At 38.2% G+C, this 25,693-nt stretch overlaps 2 protein-coding genes across 2 annotated transcripts; both read left to right on the forward strand.

Annotated features, from left to right (window-relative positions):
- The first annotated feature begins 1,228 nt into the window (after positions 1-1,228).
- Positions 1,229-5,514, forward strand: LOC104239040 (ubiquitin C-terminal hydrolase 22-like). Its single transcript, XM_009793575.2, has 3 exons — positions 1,229-2,370; positions 2,816-2,940; positions 4,363-5,514. The coding sequence occupies exons 1-3, from the start codon at positions 1,460-1,462 to the stop codon at positions 5,130-5,132; spliced, it is 1,806 nt and encodes a 601-aa protein (XP_009791877.1). The 5' UTR covers positions 1,229-1,459; the 3' UTR covers positions 5,133-5,514.
- Positions 5,515-17,098: 11,584 nt separating this feature from the next.
- On the forward strand, positions 17,099-24,544 carry LOC104239039 (translocase of chloroplast 90, chloroplastic). The gene is made up of 3 exons (XM_009793574.2): positions 17,099-17,505; positions 18,696-18,827; positions 21,877-24,544. Exons 2-3 carry the CDS (start codon positions 18,701-18,703, stop codon positions 24,138-24,140), a joined length of 2,391 nt encoding a protein of 796 aa, XP_009791876.1. The 5' UTR covers positions 17,099-17,505; positions 18,696-18,700; the 3' UTR covers positions 24,141-24,544.
- Positions 24,545-25,693: the final 1,149 nt, after the last annotated feature.

Here is a 25,693-nt window from a genome sequence, read left to right on the forward strand (position 1 = left end):
AATTATAGTTATATGATAATTTTAAAAAAGTTTGTCATTACTCCCTCATTTCTAGTTTATGTGAATCTTTTCGTCTTTCAAGAGTTAATTTGACTAATCTTTAAAACTAAATTAAATTAGCTAATTTGATATTTAAAGTTAAATTTTAAATATTCAAAAATTATACAAGAAATACTATAAGTTGCAATAATATACATAAGGTTCCCCTTAGAATTCTAAGTACACTAATCTGTAAGAAGAATAAAGGCCAGACATTTCATAAATATTTTCGGAAGCAAATGTAAGGAAAAGAAACTTAATAGTCCTTTTCCCCCAAAACAATATTGTTTTAATGTCCTAAATATTAAGATTTTCTATATAATTGAAATAAGGAAAGATTTAATAAGTAAGATTTTAGCTGATTTTAAAGTCTTAAATATTAGAAAATAATTAAATTACGATTTTGTCTAATATAAAGTCTATTGTTAAAGGGTAAAAAAGACAAACGACAGTTTGCTAAGGGTCTTCGTGTTTTTAATATAGTATAGATAGATTAGTAGGTCCTTTGGTTCCATAAACAATAAAATTATATTTGCTCACAAAAAAACGACAAAAAGAAAATTAATTATTTTTTAAGTAATTTGTACTTTTTGTTTAGAGGGAAGTAGAGCCTTGGCGTAATTGATAAAATTGTTGTCATGTGACCAGGTCACGTATTGAAGCGGTGAAAACAGTCTCTAGTAGAAATACAGGATAATACTGCGTACATTAGCCCGTTGTGATCGGTCCTTCTCCAAACCTCGTGTATAGTGGGAGTTTAATGCACCGAACCATTTTTTTTTTTAACTTTGGTTTCAGAGGATTTAGAGTTTTATTATGACACTTTGCCCTTCTCTAACATTTTGATGATACTTCTTAAACTCGAAATTATAGAGTTATAATAATTCATATTGAGATTATCGAATTTAGTACTCACATTTGTTCTCTAAACATATGCAAACGATAGTTGCTTTTCTTAATATTATCGAAACCTTATAAAACAAATTTACGTACAAATAACATGAATTAAATACTTACACTTTTTGTATGAAAAAAGAAGTAAAGAAAAAGACAAATAAAATTAAAATAAAAGAGAACATCACCAAAAGAAGCAAACGTAAAATTGTGTATCCATTTCTAGAAATAATGTTTTACCCAAATATCTTCCTTCCTTTTTGGATCAAAACTCTTCACCAAAAATCAACCCCTTAACCAACCCCCTCTCCTCCCCCCCCACCCAAAATCTTCTCCTCCATTGTTGTTTCTATCAATGAAACCTAGTATTGAAAAATGGCTTCAGATCTGAACTTAATACCACTATGAAAATTTCGTAGATATTTTGTTCGAATTGATCCATGAAGTTTCCGATTGGCATTTACATATATGATTTAGATTACAATCTTCAATCTCTAATTATTGCCTTGCATTTCCAGCTACTTCAATGTCTAGGAACAGTCTTAAGATCCATTTGTCAATCGGTAAGATCCAACCCGGATCCGAAAATAAAAACGGGTCGCCTGTTTATACCGATAGTGGTACATGCGAGCATTTGTCGGAGCTCCGATCCAGAGTTGGGTCGAACCCATTTTTCAACTTCCGGGGCTGCGTGAAGGTCCGGCCATTGGGGCGTGCGTCCATCCGCCGTGAGCCGCCGAATGAGCTGGTGAGATGTGGTGCGTGCGGACAGGCGCCGCCGCGGTTGTACGCCTGCGTCACGTGCGCCGCGGTATTCTGCCGTGTGCACGCGCCGTCGCATCCGGTGGGGAACGCTTCCGATCCCTCGCTGCACAGCATCGCCGTGGACATCGACAGGGCCGAGCTGTTCTGCTGCGGGTGTAGGGACCAGGTATACGATCGAGACTTCGACGCCGCCGTAGTACTAGCGCAGACGGAGGCTACCGTGATCGGATCAATACAAGACCCTCCGCCGCAGCCGGAGAACACGCGCAAGAGGAGGCGCGTGGAGTATAAGCCGTGGACGCCTGATGTGAAAGAGCAGGTCTTGATCGTTGGGAATTCGAGTCCGTTGCCGAGTCAGCTCGGCAATGACTCAACAACCCCAGAAGTACAATGGGGTTTGAGGGGCCTTAACAATCTTGGAAACACGTGTTTTATGAATTCAGTGCTTCAAGCATTGCTTCATACACCACCATTGAGGAATTACTTTCTGAGTGACAAGCATAACAGATATTTTTGCCAGCGAAAGAATAACAGTGTTATAACAAGGAGTAGTAGTGATAATGGGAATAAGAACTCAACAATGCTGTGTTTAGCTTGTGATTTGGATGCAATGTTTTCTGCTGTTTTCTCCGGCGATTGGACCCCTATTAGTCCTGCAAAGTTCCTCTACAGGTCTGCATTTGATCATGTTTTCTTGGATTGTTGAGATCATGTTTGGCTTTCTTATAATGTGCACTCGTTCTTTTTTTTTTTTTTTGGGTGAGAAGTTCGTATAGGTGATCCAGATTTGCTTGGAATTGAGGCATAGTCGTTGTATACTTATAATTCTTTTTTAAGGATAATGATATATTGGTAAAAGATTCCTTATTTAGCTTGGTTGTGCCCTTATTTGCAAATGATGTAGGGACAAGATTAATTTTTTATTGTTGGGGTTATATGTACCACCCTTATCCCTTCATTGAAGTAAAATTAGCTAGTGGTGTGTAACTTGGTTGTGATATAATACATTTGTAATTTGTTATATTGGATGTGGATTTTTTTTTTTTTTTTTTTGAGTATCTAATTGCAGTCTGTTCTGTATCTGATTCTGATGGATGTAAACCTTTCTTTGGAACAGTTGGTGGAAGCATGCATCAAATCTTGCAAGTTATGAACAGCAGGATGCTCATGAGTTTTTCATTTCCGTGCTTGATGGGATTCATGAAAGGATGCAGAACGATAAGGGAAAGGCGTTGAGTCCAGGTATATTTGTTTGTTGCGTTAGAGTATCTATTAGTTACCCATCTTTTCTCCCCCCATCACCTTGCATAGTTAGTTTCTTGTTCTTTCTTTTTTCCTTTTCTTCCGAATTAGACCAATCATTGAGATTAAATATTTTTTATTGTGCTGTGAAAATTATTGGCAACATTGTTTATGCATATTTTAATAAAGCAACATAAATCTAACATAGTCAAGGGAGGCTAGTGCAGTAAAAACCTCAAATAAGTGGATTACTGAAATTTGTATAGTTACTTGCAAAGGTCAAGTACTTCAGTAGGTGAATTTTTTGAACTTTTTTGTTGGTGGAGAGGGGGTGGAAGAAGTAATTTCTGTAGGAAGTAGAATAGTGTGTTCAAGCATCTTTTTGATGTCAAGTAACGTCTAACTAAAATGCACTCAGGGCCTACTTGATAGGCTTATCTTTGTTGTTCTAGCATCTCATCTCTCATGGCAATCCCAACTTCCGTTGTCACTGAGAAAAGATAGAAATATTTGAATGCAGGTTATGGTTTAGGTCTTTTCTTTGCCATAGGCGATTTACCAGTTGATATTCGCTGTCAGGCTTAGAGATGTTTCTCAAAAGGAAAAAGATTTCCTCCTACTCTTCCCAGTAAGTCTCAGTTTGGTTAGTCTTATTGATTTCAGCATAGGAGTTTTCTTCTGGTACAATAGTTCTCATATTAACTCGCACTTTTACCATGTTTTAGGGTATTACTCTCGAGTGAGCTGATCGCAACCTTCAAGAAAGCTTGAAGTCTTTACTAGGTTGACAACTTTTTGCTTACTTTTTTCTATAAGCCCCTGTGTGTCTTATTATTCTTGTGAGTCTACCTCCTCGGTACCTCAAATTTCTTTAGCAGAGCAATCATTAGTAGGGTAACTCCTTAGCAAACAATTCATTTCTGCCACTGTAAATATGCTGATTTGATTCCCGCTTAAGTCACACGTACTTTAATTGAGAGAGTTAACACCTATTCTTATTCCTCTTAATTAGAGGATTAGTACAGGGCTACCCTGAGTTTGCAAAATTTAGTTAACACCTGGTTGTTGCAGTTAAATAATGAATACAAGGATCTATGATTTTGAATGGTTTTGTGTAAATGGAATAATAGACCTTTTGAGGCAATAAAGTGTCTTGCGGATACTTTTCTTACTGAGGTTTTTTTTACAAAAGTCAATTGTACTCCATTGCTTGTAGCTACTCATTCTGTTGGTTGCCATTCCTCATAGGACCATTGTTGTTTTGTCTTTATGGCATAACTGGACTTTTGCTTTTTATGAAATGTGTTGAGGAGCACTTTAAGCTGTGCATACTATGTTACTGTATGTAACTTATTAGGAGCAGTACACATTGCACTTTGTCATCTGTAATCTAATCTTGACTAATTTTTTTCTTTTGTGCAGGCAGCGGAGACTGTTGCATTGCTCATAGAGTATTTTCTGGGATCTTGCGGTCTGATGTCATGTGTACAGCTTGTGGCTTCACATCTACTACATATGATCCATGTATAGACATCTCCTTGGACTTGGAACTGAGCCAGGGGAGTTCCGCCAAGATGACATCAAAGAAGTCTCATAATACTCACAAAAAGGAGGCAGAATCTGGAAAGTTTAGCCAAAACGGTCGAATTTCTACGTTGATGGGATGCTTAGATCATTTCACAAGACCTGAGAAATTGGGTTCTGATCAGAAGTTCTTCTGCCAACATTGTCAAGTGAGACAGGAATCTCTTAAACAGATGTCCATAAGAAAACTGCCTTTAGTTTCTTGCTTCCATATCAAAAGGTTTGAGCATTCTGTGATTAAGAAAATGTCAAGGAAGGTTGATCACTACCTACAGTTTCCTTTTTCCTTGGACATGTCGCCTTATCTCTCTTCATCTATCTTGAGGAGTCGATTTGGAAATAGAATCTTCTCCTTTGACGGGGACGAGCAAGATGCGTCCTGTGAATCGTCCTCGGAATTTGAGTTGTTTGCTGTCATCACCCATACTGGTAAACTTGATGCTGGTCATTACGTAACATATCTGAGGTTAAGCAATCAATGGTACAAATGTGACGATGCCTGGATAACTCAGGTGAGCGAGAGTATTGTGAGAGCTGCGCAAGGATACATGATGTTTTATGTGCAGAAAATGCTGTATTACAAGGCTAGTGAAAACCAGGTTAGCTAGAAGGAAACAAGCAATAGCTACTTTTTGCGAAGCACTGATGCGGCACTCCAGATTCAAATAACCCATGAGCTCTAGGTACGTAGATATATTTGCGAAAAGAGGGTCATATGTGAAGCCCTTGAATATGTATGAAGCATCTTGTCTTTGTTGGGAGTAGAAGACCAAGCTGATGATGTTTTTGTTCCAGAGTGCTGCTGCTTTGAGTTTTTCAATTCTCAGTTGGAGTGTAATCTTCCTGAATTTTAAAGGCCCACACTCCTGCATTCAGAAAATTTTGGTAACATAATATTTTTCCCTTGCAAAAATAGATAATTAGTGAAACCTTTCTATTTTTTGTGGCTAACCATAGAAAAATAATAATAGAAAAAGATAATTAGTGAAACCTTTCTGCTAACTTTTCATGTCTTTTTCTTGGATTTGCAAGTTTTCAATGTGTTTGGACACAGAACTTCGGGGCAAAGAAACTTGTTAGCTTTTCATGTCTTTTTCTTGAAGTTTCAAATTTTCAGACTTTGTTTGGACACAGTTCTTGTTCTTCTCCAGGCACTTGAGCAACTGAATCTATATGCTAGATTTGGCTGGTGAATGGTGACCTTCATTGAGCTGCTGGTGAGTAGTTCAAAGAACTTTGTCTTCCATTCAACCAGCAATGGATTACGAATAGATCTGCAATAAAGCAAAATGTGTCGATGACCAGTTTATAAGCACTTTTTTGGCTTATATATACATTTGGTAATCACCAAAAGTGTTTATAAGCACAACACTGCCTTAAAGTTATACGTTTGTCACCCCCAATTTTATGGCTTTTCAGCTTATAAGTATTTTTAATTTGATTAAATTTTTTATTGTCTCATCCTTAATTGTTTCTGGTATTCCCAAAATCAAAAGTTCTAACTCTTTTATTTTCATTATTTGCCCTTTTCAATTAGATTCTTTTAAGTTTATAGGAGTATATTTCTGTTAGATATTTGGTCATTTTAACAAAAAAAATTGCTTATCTGTATTTTCTTTACAAACACATAATATAATAATATATCTTCTTTAAATACTCATTCTGTCTCAAAATAGTTCTTTTTCTTTTTCTAAATTTCCATTACATTGGGGATTAGGGATCATATATAATATAGTTGTATATTCAGATTTTCCTAATTTAGATTTCCCTATTATATTCTCGGAATGAACTAATTCTCTTGCCACCCACCATATTTATACATTGCTTTGAGCCAGAGGTGGATTTAGGATTTAAACTCTATAGGTTCAACCATTAAGGTTCTTAAAATTGAACTCATTATATCCATAAAATTATGGGCTCATATCTACAATTTATTGCGTTTTAGTGAATTTTTCACATAAATTTGTGCTTCGTGTGCACGCTATGTGTTCAATTGAACACGTTGCTATAGGGCTACATCCGCCCCTTCTTTGAGCTAAGCTAAAAAACCTATTTCAGTGATGGCCCTCCATGGATTCACCTATATAAACCACCGCTAAAGTTGTAAAAATAAGAGGGAAGGGAGAAGATGGGCAACAAGAATTGAACTTGTGTGAGAGACTTTCACTAATACAAGTAGGCTCTTCAATTTGGTTATAACTTTCTCTCTTTTTTTCTTTTCTTTTCTTTTCGTTTTTTTTTTTTGCGATCCAATATTTTTAGGCTATGACATCAACTATCTAAAAGAAATAGCTTACTCGAGCTATCTGAGATAGCTTTGTAAACTAATAACTTATAATATATGAGACTTTATCCTTATTAACTGAGCTTGCTTTATGGTACATGGGGAGCGGCAAAAATCTAATACTACTAAATCTATCTCAGAAATGAGATTCCTATATTTGGCCACCAAAATACGAACATGGTTATATATTTGACTTTCAATGTGAAAGATTTGTTTAGGAAAGATAAAGAGTTTCAATGATGAAGCTATTTTTTTAGTGTTTGATTACTGAAAAATATGTAAGTACCTCAATTCCCAACTCCACATTACTTATTCCGACTAATAAGATTAACCGATAAAGTGTGCTTGATATGACAAACGGCATTTTTATGGAACAATATTATAAACTTTAAGACTCAAAATTTCATCAATCTGAAAGATATTTTTCAATCACCAACCAAATATCAAAAAATATTTTTCTTAAAATATAGTTTTGATTTAAAATGACTTCTATCATACCAAATACGTACTCAAAGTTTCTTTTTTATCTTACAACAATTGGGGTGTTAAAATATATCCAATTGCATTGATAACTACATTTGGTCCATGATTAATGTATTTGGTTCGAACGACATTATAATGGTTTGAATTTTTATCATAAAAAGACACCAAATATGCTTTGATAACTATATATGACATATTTATTGATTTAATGATCCATAAATCATACTATAAATACAGGAAAAAGATGATCCAAATAAAAGAAAGTCTGCAACATACCAAAAGGTTGAGTCAGTGAACAAGATGAAATTAAAAAAAGTGAAATAAAAATTGTCAATTGATTCTTGAATATTTCTATTTGTATATATTACCATGGAATCTTCTTTTAACTTTAACACTATTTGAACTTTAAAACACGTATTTCCTTAGGAAATAAGGAGATGCTACTTGTTTTTGCTTTCTTGAAAACAATACCAGACCAAAAAATTACAACAGGCCCAACGGCCCAACCAATAAACAAAACCTCATCCTCCACTCCCCTATAACCCTTTTCACGCGGCCCCAACCCAAACATAATGCCAAACGTAAAGCAGGAATGGGGCCCGAGGAAACTGACGCTAACTCCATTCCTGGGCCACACATTGGCACCCAAAACGAGGCCCTTCCCCTTAGCCCAATCCCTAACGCAAAAAATGTCAATCTCGGGGAGTTGGACCATCAGGCCGGTCTTGATTAACCAGTTGGGGCCCACACCCAATTGGGGACACCCAGCCCAAATAATCACCCCTACCCAAGCACCTACGCGTCCCCCACACCTCTCTCAAAGAAAGGCTCTAATGGGGAAAACTCACCACACTCCATGAACACTCAAGTGCCTCATCTGAAAACTCACTCAAGCTCAGGTGAATAGACACTCTCCGTCCATTCCACAAGATACCACATTAATTCTGAATCCCTCTCCCTATATACAATAACCGATGCCTTTTTCACTAACCTAGATTTGGCACCAAGAGACGCAATTATGAATCGGTCCATTAACTTAACCTCCCCCTCCCCCCAATTACCCAAAGTAGCAAATCAAAAAAACACAAAAATGGAAAAAAACCAAACGTCACCCACCATTGTGACATCGCTACCACTACCACCGGACAACCTACCAACATCCTAGCTGGAGGTGGCATTACAAGGACAGGGGCTAACCTATAATTTCATCCTGGAAAATCAACTAGTGACCCTGATTGTCCAGAATCCAGCGCATTTGGCGGGGGTAACGGTGGAAGCCTAGACCTTGGTTGCCTTTGGTCCATGCCTATGGAAAACAATGACAAGCAACGACTGTACACAACCAAACATCGCCCCACCACTGCTCAACAACCTAATTTCCCAAGCGTTCCAGTCAATACCATTCTTCCCAGATTCGGCAACGGAAGATCCAGCAGCGTCGCCAGTCTTTGTGACCATCGAACCCCAAATCCACCAGGCCCCATCATCTTCTGCTCCACCAGAGAAGAATCTGTCACCACCACTGGAAAACATTACAAGGGAAATCAACAAAGCCCTAGATCTCCTGAAAAAGAAAAGCCCAAGAAATGGAAGGAACAAACTATGGAACCTTTCGCACAGATTCTCTACTATTGGACTCAGTCAGGGCGATAGAGTTCAGTGTGGAGAACAACAAAGTACTGGTGTTGCTGTGTCCAAGAATGATAACCAAATGTGGACTGAGCCTAGTGTCTCACACACCTAGGGAGTGACCAAGCCGCTTCTCAACATGAGGGAAAAAAACCAAACTAGTCTAACAAAGACTCCATAGGGAATGGAGAAACCTCAAGAAAACCAGTTCCCACACCACCAATCACCCCCGATGAACCACATCATATAGAATGTTAGGGGTGGAAACAACGCTGAGTTTAAGAGGCACTGCATGGATATGGTTAAGCTCCACAAGCCAACTTTGCTGGTACAACTAGAGACCAAGTGTCACGACCCCAGTTCGCCCTCCGTGAACATGTCGTGACGGCACCTAGTCTCTACGACTAGGTAAGCCTAACAATGCGGAAAGTAAATATAAACTTGCGGAAAAGTAAATTAAAAGCTAAGAATAAACAAGTGAAAGCAGTATATAGGATGCCACTCGGCATATACATCACAACAACTCCGAATTTCTACAACAATATCCCAAAATCCAGAAACTCACGGGAACACAAGCTAGATGAAATACAGTAAAATGCTCTAATCTCCAGAATGTCTACATCAACAGTAAGATAGAAAAGGCTAACACTATAGGATAGAATAAAGATAGAGACTCCTTGGTCTGCGGGCGCGACAAATGTACCTCAAAGTCTCCGAAATATCTCCCTGCCTCAAGGGTGATAAGCCTGGGTAGAGGTACCTGGATCTGTACATGAAAAACATGCGCAGAAAGGGGCATGAGTACACCACAGCGGTACTCAGTAAGTACCAAGCCTAACCTCCATCGGTTAGTGACGAGGAAGGTCAGGGCCCTACTAAGATAAATAAATAATAAATGATAGGATAAATACGCAGTATAAGTGAGAATCTACAGTAAAAATCTGTACATGATAATAAGGATACAGTAACAGAAAACAAAAATAAGGTAAACACAAGGAAATACCGCCCACAACAAGGATGATAACCGGAGATCTCTTGGTATCCCGAGGATCTCTTGGTATCCTCATCATATACACTAGGGATCTCTTGGTACCCCGAGGATCTCTTGGTATCCTCGTTATATATGCTAGGGATATCTTGGTACCCTGAGGATCTCTTGGTATCCCCAATAATTACACTAGGGATCTTGGTATCCCGAGGATCTCTCGGCATCCTCAACACACGTGCCAGGGATATCTTGATATCCTGCACCTCCATCCAAAACATAGATACATACAGGGGGATCTCCCAGGATGTCGTCTCATAGTCCCAAATTTAAACACACAGCAGCCGCTCAAGAATATTAAAGTAAATACTAAATTCGTAACAAGTAAACAGTTAATTCTAGCCTAACATGCTTCACGAAATACAATTAAGGAAGTTTAAGCAAATAGGCAACTAAGTCACCTAAGCATGCTTTTCTAAACTAACACAGGCTATGTTTGCAAGTAGAATAAAAGAGGTAAGAATGGAGCTCAATTTAAATACTTAAAGTAAAATCGGATTTTCAACAATTAGCTCAAGTACGCGCTCGTCACCTCACGTACAAGGCATTCAATTACCAAATATCATATCCTAAGGGGAAAGGTAGTGAAAGAAACCCCGCTCGATCCTGAGATACCCATGGTACGGAGAATGCGGTAACACTCATCAAGGAATCCTAGAGCATCCTCCGGTGCTAGACAACTGAATACATGAGGCTTGTACTTCTTGAACCTCTCAAGCCTCAATTTATCATCCTCAGAAATAGCTGCCCTGTCCTCGGGCTGAGCCGGTACTGCAGGCGGTACATGAATAATCTCAGGGGCCTGCTCAACATGCACTCGCTACTCAGGAGTGTGGGCGGCGGGAGTCTGTGTTCCTCCTCCGGCCTGGGATGTGGCTGCAGCAAGGGGAAGCAACCCTTCCTGAGCCAAAGTGGTGTACATGCTCATGAATTGTGCCAGAGTCTCCTGACGGGCTGGAGTAGTAGTGGCAGTAAGCGTGTCAGGCTCCTGGACTCCGGTTGGATCTACTGGTGGTACCTTGGCGGCAACTCGCACAGGTTCTCTCGATGCACCACGTGCGCATCCTCGGCCTCTACCCTGGCCCCGGCCTCTGACGGCTGCAGTAGAGGGTGAGGGTGCCTGATCATCTCGAGTAGCACGGGTCCTCACCATCTGTGAGAGAATAGAAGACAAAAGTTTAGAATTGTGATGCTCATGATCGGATTTCCATTCCGAGGCCGTCTTCACACTGTTCCGGCTACAGTCAACTTTCCAACACTTAAACTCTCATTTAGGAACTAAGTGTCCCAAAACTCTCTGAAACTCAAAACCGAACATCCCGACAAATCATATTAGTAGGAATAAACTTGAGAAAAGCAGTTAATAGAGGATCAGGACGTTACTTCTTAAGACGACCGGCCGGGTCGTCACACCAAGATGGCTGACCACAAAAAGCTGGCAGAGGAGCTGCAGTTTGACATGCTAATCCAATCTCCGGCTATTGGTTTATCTGGGGGGATTGTGCTATATGGAAATAGGACAGTGTTAGCATGGAAGAGGTTTCCACCACCCCTCAGGGCATCCATGCCATGCTAAAGGTATCCCTAAGTGATCACACCTCTTGGTTATTTTCTGCTATCTATGCTAGTAATATTTTAGCTAACAGAAAGTTACTCTAGGAGAGCTTAGTTACTATCTCCAAAACCTACATAAACAACTGGTTTATGGTGGTGACTTCAATGAAGTCTTGAAAGCTAGGGATAAATTTGGGAGCAACCCAATAAACCCTAATCGTAGTAACTTGTTTTAGAGTTGCCTTAATAAATGTAAGTTATTAGACTTAGGTTACAAAAGAAGTAAAATTCACCTGGGCTAATAAAAGATACAAGAATAGGACTAGTCTGATTCTTGTAAAAATAGATAGGTGTTTTGCCAATGAGATTTGGACTTCCTAGTACCCTAAGGCTATTGTGATACACCTTTCTAGGACCCTCTGTGATCACTGCCCCATTCAAGTTGTGCTAAAAGGAGATTCACTCAATAAATCCAGCAGACCTTTTAGGTTTAAATCCATGTGGACTAGCCACCCATCCTTTCCCAGTATCATCAATGAGACCTTCACCCCCAATTCCACCCTAATTCAATCTACTGAGTCCTTCAAGAGGATTGTGACCTAGTGGAACAAGCACACTTTTGACAATATATTTCATAAAAAAAGAATCTTAGCCAGAATCACAGGAATTCAAAAATCCCCTAACTATCAGTTCAGTAGCTACTTGTTAAACCTAGAAAGCAACCTGACTATTGAGCTTGATTCCATCCTTAAAAATGAGTAGGATCTCTGAAAACTCAAATCTAGGATTAACTGGCTAAACGAAGGGGATGCCAACACTAAATTCTTCCACACATCCACTCTCAATAGGAGAAGAAACATGATCCTCTCCCTCAAAGAAGAGAGTGGAAACTGGCTCTATGATCAAGGATACATCAAGACATCCATTTTGTCCTTCTTCAAGAATCTCTATACCTCATCACACTCACAAGCTCCTATCTCCACTACCAACCACATGGCTATGACCCACACCATATCTGACACTCAAAGGAATAGTCTGGATAGGCCTCATGAGATCAGTGAAATAAAAATGACCATCTTCTCCTTCAAGCCCTTCTAGGCCCCTAGGCTTGATGGCCTTCATCCTTTCTTCTACCAGAAGTACTAGAGCATTGTAGGAAAGCCAGTAATTGATTTCTGCAAGCAATGCTTCACTACTAATTCTATGGTTTAGACTATTAATCAAACTTCGCTCTATCTCATTCCCAAGTGCCCCCAAGCTTCCATGCTAAAAAACTTTAGACCAATTGGACTTTGTAACACAATATACAAGTCCATCACTAAGATTATTGTAAACAGAATCAAGCCAATGCTTCCTGACAAAATTGGCCCTAGCCAGGGCAGTTTCCTTTCAAATAGGAGAACTTCTGACAATGCTATCATTGTGCAAGAGTACATTACTCACATTAGGAAAATGAAAGGGAATCAGGCTCACATGATCCTCAAAATAGATATAGAAAAAGCCTTTGATATGCCAGAGTGGTCCTTTATCAGGGACACAATCCTTGCTTTCAACTTTCCCCCTAGGCTGACTAAGATAATTATGTCTTGCATTAGCTCATCCAACATCTCAATCTTAGTGAATGGAGGTAAAACTGAATCCTTCAAGCCCTCCAAAGGCATTAGACAAGGGGATCTCATATCCCATTACCTTTTCATCCTGTGTATGGAAAGACTCTCTAGGTCAATTGACCAAGTTGTGCTGGACAACCAATGGCAGCATATCAGCATCAACAGGTCTAACCCAAGAATCTCTCACCTCTCCTTTGCTGATGATCTTACCCTGTTTGCCAAGACAAACAACACGAACTACGCCACCATATATTCTATCCTGCAATCCTTCAATAAGAACTCTGGCAAAAAAATCAACCTCACTAAGTCCAGAGTTCTCTTCTCCTCTAACACTAGCCAGGACACCATGGAATGTCTCACTAATACACTATCAATCCAAGCTACTACCTCCTTTGGAAAATACCTTGGATTCCCTATATTCCATAAGAGACCCACTAGCTCTGATTTTCAGTTCATAATAGACAATATGCAATCCAAACTGGTTGGCTAGAAAATAAATTGTCTCAACATGACTGGTAGGACCATTCTGGCTAAGACATCCCTCAATAGTATCCCTAACCATGTCATGCAATATATCAATTTGCTCACAAAAATCACCAAGCAAATTGCCAGAATCCAGAGGAATTTTATCCGGGGCACTACCCCAAATAAGAAAAAAAATACACTTGGTTAGTTAGGATAAAGTCATTAAGAAGAAGGCCAATAGTGGGTTGGGCCTCCAAAAAGCAGAATTTAAAAATAAAGTAGCCCATGCAAGTCTGGCTTGGAGGATCTATCACAACACTTCAAGCTTATGGGCTAGAGTTCTGATCTCTAAGCACTGTAAATGGAACCATATCCCCAAAATATCTAAATATCCTACTTAGTAATGCATCCTCAAGGGATGTGATACATGCAGGAAGACCAGTAGATGGGTGGTCCACAAGGGCAACATGGCGAGCTTCATGAATGATGCTTGGATCCCTAACCAACCAGTCATTAGAGATACGATTGTAGGACCCCTTACCCCAAATGACATATCTATCAAAGTAGACTCTATCTACAATTCAGGGACCTGGGACCTCTCTTCTATCTCTATAAAAATGCCTGCAAGTATCTCTAACACGATCAATTCTGTCTTCATCCCCCAAAACACTACGAAGGAGGACATGATAATTTAGAGATTGACTCCAAGTGGGTCTTTCACTAACATTTCAGCCTACACTTTCTTTAGCAAATGCAAGGAGCACTCTGGAAATGGGAAGGAAGGGACCTTCACTTGGATCTGAGAATTAAAAGCTCCTAACAAAGTTAAGAACTTCATCTGGCTTCTTGCCCAAAATAGGTTACCTACAGGAGCCTACCTGCACAGAATTAGGGTTATTTGTAACCCACAATGCTACTTCTGCCAAAGCAATCAAGAAATAAATGATCACTTTTTTTTTGAATGCACAAATGCAGTTCAATTCTGGAAAGAGTTACTATCCAAGGTTTCGAATGAAAGTAGGCAGTTGAATCCCATTTTCTCAGCCCAACCATGGCCATCAACATGGAATAAACTTAATAACACACTCTTTAACGAAAACATTCCTTGGGAGAACATCATTCCTTTCTGTTTCTGGCACATTTGGCTAACTAGGAATCACAACCTCTTCAACAACAAAAAAGATAGCATCAGCACCACCAACACCATCTCTAAAGCAACTGAATACTTTATGTTGGTATAAATTAACAAAATCAAGAAGTCTTTCCAAACCAATGTGAAATGGGAGCCCTCCACAGAGAGGGTACCATAAACTGAATACAGATAGTGCCGCTAGGGGTAATCCAAGTATTTGAGGAATAAGTGGTATATTCAGGAACCATAACGGGGATTGGATTATGGGGTATATGGAGAATATACCACATACTACCAATACCATGGCTGAGCTGAAATCTCTCCTGAAAGGGTTGCACCTAGCTGAGCAAAATGGATGGATCCCTCTGGACATCAATACAGACTCAGCGGAAATAATCCAAATGCTTCTTACAGGTAACTTAACATATGATCCCATGATTTGTGAATGCAGGTTGTTAATGCAAAGGATGAACAAGGTCACGATGAGATACACGTACAAGGAGCAGAATAGAGTGGTAGATGCACTGGCAAAAGAGGCAGTAAAGCCAAGTTTTTTGGGAAGAACCAGCTTACTAGCAGTTCCTCCGATGTTTGCAAATAATGTATTTTGGGCAGACATCCTAGGAACTGAAGATGTTAGAAAATTTTTGGCATATAATATTGATACAGTAAAACAAAACATCGTGGTATTACACTACCCCGACACTGACAGTACTATGCATTGTATTCCCTAGTTTTCTTATTATATATGAAAATATCTCCTATTAACCACCAAAAAAATAAAAAATGGCCCATATTGCTTTGATTTAGTTAATTAACTTGGTTACATATTATTGGTATAATATTGTATAATACAAGTATTTACTTTTCGAAACCATATATGTATTCTTTTGATATTTGTTTCAAGGGTGTAATAACCAAAATTTTAGAAAATATTAATGATAAATTACAACACCAAATCATAAATCTAACTTATGTTTATACCCATCAACAGAGTTGGGTTGGTCTGAAAATCACACGAATTCAACTCAATAAAAGTGATTCTTCTTAGATTCTTGTTTAGGGAGTCAATTTGCATGAATCATAACGGGAAAATAATACAAAATTGTTTTATAAGATCATTTTATTCTATTTAAATCGCAACTGATCATAGAAGATTATTTTTTCCTCGTACATATAAATATGTAAAAGTGAGTTCAAATAAGGAAAAATGCATAATTATCCCCCTAATCTATAACCAAAGTTTCAACTACACACTCTTTTCTTTGCGGAATTCCTAGTACCCCTAAACTTTTTTTTTTTACCTTAATTATTTGGATCTTATGTGCTGAGCTGGACTAGTACTCCAGTTAAAATTACATACGTTGTAGACACACATCATTTTAAAAAAAAAATAATGGCCCCCCATCCCATTCCTCTTTTTAATTTTTTTAACTCTTATTTTCGGTTCCATCAAAAGGAAAACATCGAACCTAAAAAAATTTCCCATTCTTCACACTCCTCTCCCCTCTTTGATTGTCAATGATCAGCCGGACCTAAAAAATTTGTTTGTTCTCTTGCAATTGGATACTAATAGATCGAAAACAAGTATAAAGCCCCTATGTTAATGGTTCGATTCAAGGTCAAATTGGCATTCCTAACGCTAAAATTTTATACACAGAAATTGGGGAAGAAATTAAAAAAATTTTAATAGAAAAGAGACATCAAAGGGAGGAATTTACACGAAAATTCACTTTATCTCTTCCAACCAAAGAAAATTGGAAGACAAAACCTACCTTCAAAAGTCTTGAAAATGGCTCGTAAAATGGGGAAGAAGAACGTTTTATGTTTTGAAGGAGAGCTCTTCCAAATCAGCTTTGAGAATGACATGTGGCCATTTCGTATAGGGCTAAAACTTTTTTCTTTATTTTACTACGTGCTTGGGGCGGTGTTTTCACGTACTAGTCCAGCTCAGCACGTAAGGTCCAAATAATTAAGGTAGAAAAAAATTTAAGGGGTACAAAAAATTCCGCAAAGAAAAAGTGTATAGTAAGAACTTCGGTCATAAGTTAGGGGTCAATTATGCATTTTCCCTTTAAATAATAAAAGTCCAGACAAATTAAAGAAAAAAAATCAATCAAGAGTGTCTAGCAATATTATCTTTTATTTAAATTTTATGTACAAACAACAATAAGTTATTTTTATACTTTTAATAAATAATTTTTACACTTTCAATATAATTTAATTTATTATAATAAATTATTATTGTAATTAGTTTACCATATCAGAGTTGATATGCAAAGTTGCTTATTCATCAATTTAAATGATGGTGCAAAAAATTTATAATAATGCACATAACTTAAAATTCGTTTTTTATTTTGTCAACCAAATGGGGAAATTTTTAGGGCGGAGAATCAATACAACATCGTTATTGTGTCTTATCTGAAAAACCAAAACCCCCCTCTACCGCGTCTTTCCACAAATCAATTTCGATCCAAGAACCAAATTCTAAAGCTCCCTCCTAAGTATGGTATAAAGGGTCCCATTTCTATCTTTTTCTTTTTTCAAGAATATCCAATTCATTTTCAATTTCATACCCTTTTGATTTCGTTCCATTTGCCAGTTTTTAGCATCTGGGTTTTGATTTATCTTGATTTTTCTCAAATGGGGTTTGCTTAATTCAGTAAATAAACCAGAAAAGTAGAATCTTGGTCTGGGATTTTGGGTTTTTGTATTTTTTGGTCATTTTTGTAATTTTGAAGCTCTTGTTCAATGGTGATTGGAATTAAGTCTTAACCAGGTATGTGTTTAACCATGTGTTCTTTACTCTTCTCTGTTTTATTGGATGTTAAGTTTATGAACTTTTACTTGTTTCTTTGCAATAAAATTGTCCAAATGGATTTTGAAGATTTATCATCTATATAGCCAACTAGTTTAGGATTGAGATGAGTTGTTGTTATTGTTGTATTCATGTATGCACCTAAGGGTTTGGCCCAGTGGTCAATGAAGTACAGAAGTAGGTGAATGACCATGAGGTTTCAATATCGTCAAAAAACACTAAGTGATTTCTTCCTTTGTCCAGGCCTTAGTGGACACAATTACCTAGTACATATGCTAGTCGGAGGTACTCGGTATTATAATCAAGGTGCACGTAAGCTGGCCCGGGCACCATCATCATCAAACAAAAAAATTTAAAAAATATTGTTGTTGTATATGTTTCTAAGCAAGGTTATTTCAGAGAGCTGCCTTGTTCTAGCAAAGCATAGTTGACTTAGTGGTGGTGTATTTGTTGTTTGGTTAAGGAAACTGCCTGGATTAAGACTCCGGATTTTTTTGTTTTGATATCTCAAAAATAAAACTAGGTACTCTTATAATTTTTGTGGTTGATGTTTCGTGATTAGTATGTAGGTATGGTTTATGCAGGAAATATCACTCATTAAATAAATGACAAGTCTGAAATATTATAAAGGTAGCTCGATGCACTAAGCTCCCTCTATGTGCAGGGTCCGGAGAAGGGGCGGACCACGTTGAGCCTAGCGTATACAGCCTTACCTTGCATTTATGCAACTGTAAAAAAGTAGAGTGAAATACGATAGTCTAAAGGAAACTTATCAACAAGATCAAAATGTGGGTTGTTCCCTTTTTTATCCAATATTTTGGTTGAATTATCATGGAATTATTTTGACCTAGTGTTATCATTCAAGCAGTCCGAGAGTAAGTAGGACTAACTTAGTCATGTTTTCACATTCCAATTGAAAATTGTCCATTTTTTGGTTATTCTTGAAGTTAAGATTGTTCTCTTTTCCAAACGGGTCCAATCACGAGCTTATATATAAGAATTTCTCTATGAGTCTATTTATTGGTGCATGCTATTACTTTCTTCCTATGATGCAATTCTATGAACATCTTCAGTTGGTGTTGTCACCTATCTTTTATGCTGCAAAGGGCAAGAAAGATGAATTATATAGTGAGAATCTGTGTCCTGTGCAGAAAACATGATGAGTTTGAAGGACTGGGTCCTATCACAGTTGATATCCAAGTCAGTAGCCTCATCGAGACCACTTTTAGCATCAGATAGCTTTTTATCAGAGGAACATCCTGATCAAGAGTTTGATCGCCCAGGTATTTCTCCATTATGTGCTATAATAATTTTTTCACCTTTATTATTTGCTATTTCATTGGAATATGATTGTAAGTTAGCGTGGCAACAGTGTTTTGATTGTCTTCTGGCTTCAACATTTCAGTGTTAAAACATGTCTAATTTTTTTGATGGAGTAAGATTGAGACTTTCCAGCTGATAAGTACTCTATGCTCTTAAGCATAGATCTTCTAAAGGTTTACGCAGGAAATGGTGCTCTGCTATAAAGCAAGAGCTAACCAAATGACTTTGGTTATATTTTATAGATTCTATTAGCAGATGAAACTAAAGATATGGTGGTTGGAAAAAAGTTATTAAACAATGTATCAGTTTTAGGAGCTTTGACAATTTTGGAGCCCGGGGAACTTTTTTGTTAAATAATTTATTTTGGTTTCCCAAAAAGTAATAGCACATTGACCTGAAAACATTAGTGTATTTATAGAGTTCGGTACCCTCCCGCATGATAGTTTGTGTGCTTGCTAGTAGTTTTCATTGGTTAAGAGCCACAATGTTGGTGCAAGCAGCATCTCGTTTTGAAGATTCAGGTCGCTTAGAGTTCTAACAACCTAATAACATCCAGCTAGTATGTGATTTTTGGATTGAAGTCTTTTCTTAATGAAATGGCTAAACCTTCTTTATCGAAAAAAAAATATGGAATTGCTAAATCTTGACCGGCAAAGTAGAGGTAAATATTGAGAATAGAGGAAGTTGCAGAAACTTCGTGCCACGAAGTAATTCCCTATTTAGGATAGCTTCAAAATTGAAAGGAAGAAAAAGCGGCTTAAGATTAAGGAAATTACTTTTCCAGCATTTGGGATTCAAGTGGGGTTTATGCTAGGTTCTATTTTATTTGCTTATTCGGTTTGGTTTTCAGCTTTTAGAAGTTAGATATACAACCATTTAAGAGAAACTCAAAGGAAGTACGAGATTGTTTCTCTTTAAAATAGGCAAAAGATGTGGCCTGGTAGTCAATGAAGTTGGTTGAGCACCATGAGGTCTCAGGTTGAATTCCCAGAGATAAAACACTAGGTGGACAGAGTTACCTGGTACCTATTGCTGGTGGGAGGTGGCAGGTATCCCGTGGAATTAATGGCAAGCTGACTCGGACACCACAGTTATTAAAAGAAGGCAAAATTTTTTTTAGTGTAGAAGTGAGAAATCTACTTGGATGATGTTCTACATTGTCCAAAATAATGCTTTCTGAAACCGACTCCAAATCTTGCCCTCATGCAACAAGGAGTATAGGATAACTTTTTCGAGTAACTAACTTTTTAACTGTTTCCTAGTAAGGTAATGCCATTTTACTTTAGACTTTATAGGTTTTGGTACATTCTTTTTCTTTGTTCAGGTGAAGTAGGCTTGTTACATTCTCTTTTTTGTTCAGGTAGAGTAGGTTTGTTACATTATAGAAGGTAATAAATCCAAATGGTCCTAGGCTTCAGGATTGGTGAGTTATAGTTCTTCTTCGACTGAAATAGGAGAGCAATATTAATTTATACCCTATATAACTATCGTTAGTGTCATTGAGCACTGCAAATCAATCATAACATCTTCCTGGAGATCGACTGGTTTGCTACTAGAAGCGTATATAGGTCGAAAAGGCAAATTGCAGCTACAATTTAGATAAGTGATTAAAATGAGACTCTTCTACTTCATTATATTACTGCACATTTCTACTATTCTTGTGTTGATTAATATAGATAAAAGTGAAGTTTTGGCTTTTGCCGAGCACAAATGCAGTGTCCAACTTAACAATTACTACATGCTTCCCATTTTGGAGTACAAAGGTAAAACCGATTGATATCAGTTTGAGTCCAGATTCCAGATGCCCAGCACCCCGTCCATTCTATTTTATATGATGGTACTTGAGTCCTGGAGTTTTTAAGATGTAAAATTTGACATATATATTACATTAGTGATAGTAAACAAAAATAAAATATTTGGTAAACAGATAGTTTGAGAGAGAACATTACGGTGAGGTTAAAATCTTGAATTTTTTTAACTGAATTTAAATTTATTGAAATCTGTGAGAGTTGTGTAGAAAGTGAATTCTGTCAAACATTTTTGGGAGTCCCAAACTAGAAGGTGTCATATTAATTGGGGCCAAGGAAGTAATATTTTCTGAAAACAATATCTGTAATTTTTGAAACTGCGTAATCAAATATTATCAAATGCAAGTATTAGAAGTAGAAATAACAAATATGATTTAAACTCGTGGGTGTACGAGATTTTTTTAACTCTCGACGCAAAGTAGCTTATTTATTTATTTATTTATTTGTTTGCATCTTTTTACAGATGAGTGGTCAAAGGCAGAGAGAGTCATCACAGTCATTGTTTGTCAAAAAAAAGTCTCCTGTATCCTTGTTTGTTATTTAGTCTGTTGATCACAATAACTGTGACATTTACAGCTATAGTTTTGTTGTATGTGTTATGTGTTTATTGTTTATGTAGACCATTAATGTGTCTGCGTCTGAAGTGCAACGGTTCATCGCAATGGTACTCCCTAAATTTTCTTCTTAGGGCATATTTTACTTGTTCAATAGATAAGTCACTTTCTTTTGTTCTGATAAGAAATAAATTAAATACCACTACTACACCAAACCTTTTCATTATCTCGAATATCTGTAGTTCCCCGTAATCTCAAGTGATTTGAAAACGAAAAGAAGCACAAAGAGACTAGAATTATTGTTGACCTATGAAAAGATAATGACAGCAAATAAAACCATGTTTTAATGCTCATCTGCTGATAAGAGCGAGCACATATACATATCCTTCAGATCCTGATATGTAGTAAATGTTGTTATGTTGGCAACCCTAGTTAGTTTCAACTGAAAGAGCGTCTTACTTTGGGATATCCCTTTGGACTTCATCGTTCTAGTTAAATGAATAGTGGATGGTTTTGGAAGAATCTTCTGAATGTTATAGAATAATGCTGGCCCATATGCCTTCACTATTAATCAGTTACTGTAGATTTCCTCCTCTTTAACTGTTATCTCAAATCATTGATGCCGTTCTTTTCTTCCTTTGGTTCAGCTCACACTGCTGATTTGGTTACAACAACGGCATTAGCCAATACAACCCAATCTTCCAATGATAATCAGCAGAATACAAATCATTTCCATTCACAGCAACGGATGGCGGAGGATTCTTTTCAGTCAGATTTTAGTGTCAGTGAGAAGCCTAGTCCAGTGGTAAAGATTGAAGCCCTTCAGATTAAGTTCTTGCGGCTTCTTAAACGTTTTGGCCTGTCCGAGGACAACCTTCTGGTATCAAAGGTCTTATACCGAATCCAGCTGGCATCACTGATACGGGCAAGAGAATCAGATTTAAAAAGGGCAAATCTTAAAATTGAGAGAGCACGTGTAATGGCAGCAGAACAAGAAGCTGCTGGCCGACCGCAATTGGATTTCTCATTTAAGATCCTTGTACTGGGTAGAACTGGAGTTGGCAAGAGTTCAACCATAAATTCCATATTTGACCAATCAAGAGCAACAACCAACGCGTTCAAGCCTGCTACTGACCGTATTCAAGAGATCGATGGAACAGTAAATGGCATCAGAGTATCGTTTATTGACACTCCTGGTTTATTGCCTCCCTCACCCAGTAATGTCAGGAAAAACAAGAAGATTTTGCGTTCTGTGAAACGATTTTTAAGGAAATCTAAACCGGACATGGTACTGTATTTTGAGCGCCTGGATTTGATCAACACAGGCTACAGTGATTTCCCCTTGTTGAAGCTTATAACGGAAGTCTTTGGTCCTGCAATTTGGTTTAATACCATCATTGTCATGACTCATTCTTCCTTCATTCTTCCCGAAGGGATAAATGGATATCCTGTTAACTATGAATCTTTCGTCATCACCTGCACAGATTTGGTGCAACATTATATTCACCAGGCAGTCTCTGACACAAAGCTTGAAAATCCTGTAGTTTTAGTGGAGAATGATCCCAATTGCAAAACCAATAATGCCGGAGAGAAAATTCTACCTAATGGGCTGGAGTGGAAGTCTCAGTTATTGTTGCTGTGCATATGCACCAAAGTTCTAAGTGATGTTAATACCCTGTTGGACTTTGAAGACAGCCTAAAGGTGGGACCATCGAATGTCGGACGATTGCCTTCTCTTCCACATCTTCTCTCGTCCTTTCTAAAGCATCATGCTCAGATAAGGCACGGTGGATCTGAGAATGAAATTGATGAGGTTCCTCTTTTAGACTCGGATGATGAAGATGAATATGATCAATTACCTCCTATTCGGATACTGACCAAGTCTCAGTTTGAAAGGTTGAGTGGTTCTCAGAAGAAGGATTATCTTGACGAATTAGACTACCGGGAAACACTCTATTTGAAAAAACAACTGATAGAAGAAGCTCGTAGGCGAAGAGAAAAGAGAGTTTCTTCGAGTGAGAGTAAAGCCCCAAATGATGAGTCTGATAACCAGGAGGAGGGCTCTCCAGAGCCGGTTCTGTTGCCAGATATGGCTATTCCGCCAAGCTTCGATTCAGATTGCCCTGTCCACAGATACAGGTGTCTCGTTACCAGCGAACAGTGGCTTGCACGACCAGTGCTTGATACCAATGGATGGGACCATGATGTGAGTTTTGATGGCATTAACCTGGAGAGCAGTGCAGAAATAAGAAAAAACGTCATTGCCTCAGTCAATGGACAAATGAGCAAGGACAAACGAGACTTCAGTATTCAATCCGAGTTTGCTGCAGCATTCACCAATCCAGGTGGGCCCACTTATGCGGTAGGTCTTGATATTCAATCTGCCAACAAGGAGCTGATCTGCACTATTCACAGTAGTGCAAAGGTAAGAAACTTAAGAAATAATGTCACTGAATGCGGTATTTCTGTAATACCATTCGGGGATAAGTATTTTCTAGGTACCAAGTGTGAAGATAGTTTTTCAATTGGAAAGAGACTGAAGTTTACTGTGAATGCTGGTCGGATGGGGGTTGCTGGGCAAGCGGCTTATGGCGGAAACTTTGGAGCTACTTTAAGAGGAAAAGATTACCCAGTGAGAAATGAAAGTCTCAGTCTCTCGATGACAGTTCTCTCTCTTAACAAAGATACAGTGCTGAGTGGGAACTTGCAAACTGACTTCAGAGTGAGCCGAGGTACAAACATGTCAGTAAGCGCAAACCTCAATAACCGGAAGATGGGTCAGGTTTCCATCAAGACAAGCAGCTCTGAGCACATGGAAGTAGCTTTTATTGCACTTTTCTCGATCGTCAGGGCCTTATTTCGCAGAAAGAGAACTGACCAACTTGTTGGAGACTCCCTGGAAGCGGGATGAATGTTCTCCTTTCAATTCAAGGAGCGCTATCATTTTTTGTTTAGGAGCGACCTGTAGGGCTTTGTGGCGAGGAGGCGCTTTCCTACTTCTACCGAGAAGGGTTGAACTGCTGAAGAAAATGACTTACATATTTATAGCATGGCGTTTTCCATCGAGAGTACAGCAATGAGCGAAGGTCACTATGTTTTTATGTTAGATCAATATTGTCAAATCTAGGATAGGTAAAAAGATCCCCTTTTTTTGGTCAGGCTAAGTTGAGATGGCTGTAGTTTTGTATCTTGATAATAAGTGTATAGTAATTTAGAGGGCATACAAAAGTTTTCTGCTATTTCTGTAATAATTGGCAGGATCCCCATTCTGATGTCAGAAGGGTAATTAGTTGATGCATTTTCTAGTTTCAGTTTTTTCTGTTCTTTGAGCAATAACATCCATCTTTCTCCTTTAATCTTTCTCAAGTACTCAGAATCGTGAAAACGAGGTTGTGGGAGAGCCATACAAGCGTCGTGCTGTTAGGCTAAATAGCCCCGAATGGTGCACCCTAGATGGCGAAAGTTCAGTAGCCGAAAGCTATCACTAGCTTATGTTCTGACCGAGTAGCATGGGGCACGTGGAATCTCATGTGAATCAACAAGGACCACCTTGCAAGGCTAAATACTCCTGGGTGTCCGATAGCGAAGTAGTACCGTGAGGGAAGGGTGAAAAGAACCTCCATCGGGGAGTGAAATAGAACATGAAACCGTAAACTCCTAAGTGTTCAACAATAATTTAATCCTGTAATCTTTCTTAGGTACTATAAGATATGAAGTCCCAAGTGTTCCACAATAATTTTCATAGTAGAACACAGAAATAATAAAAAACGATTCAATTATAGATAAAACGGTCAACAAATCACCTAACAATTGGTTCCATACAAATCTTAGATGAGAAGCTTAGTTGCTCATAATATTACTCAAAAAACACAATAACCATATCAAAACAATATCCATAGTATGGCTGTCCAACAGGACGGGCTGTCCCGTCCCATATCCCGTCCCGTATCTTGTTCCGGCCCATTTAATTCTAAACGGGATGGGCCCATGTTAAACGATACACGGGATGGGACGGGATGACCATTTCGTCCCATTTATCTCGTCCCGTCCCGCCTGTCCCGTCTGTCCTGCGTGGATTTTTTTTTTTTTTTTGGCAATATAGCCGTTGGGCAACGACCTCCATTGCAAATATAGCCGTTCCCAACAGCCAAAAACGGCCATCATCTGCCCCTCCCCCCTCCCCCCCCAAAAAAAACACCCCTATCCCTCCCAAACTTTTAATATAACCCCTAAGTTTATTTAATTACACGTTGGCCCTATTTTTAACTATAAATACTCCCTATCCTTCTTCATTTTTCCTTACAAAAATCAATCATTCTCTCTCAAATCTCTTATATTCTATCATATTATTCTCTCAATTTTCTCACAATCAAGTGATCAACTAAGTTTCAAGTATTTGGGCAAATATTTGGAGCAACTTTCAAGCTTCAAATTAATTCAAGTATTTGGAGCAATATTTTGGGC

This window comes from Nicotiana sylvestris, chromosome 11 (assembly GCF_000393655.2).
Source record: "Nicotiana sylvestris chromosome 11, ASM39365v2, whole genome shotgun sequence".
NCBI classification, from domain to species: Eukaryota; Viridiplantae; Streptophyta; class Magnoliopsida; order Solanales; family Solanaceae; genus Nicotiana; species Nicotiana sylvestris.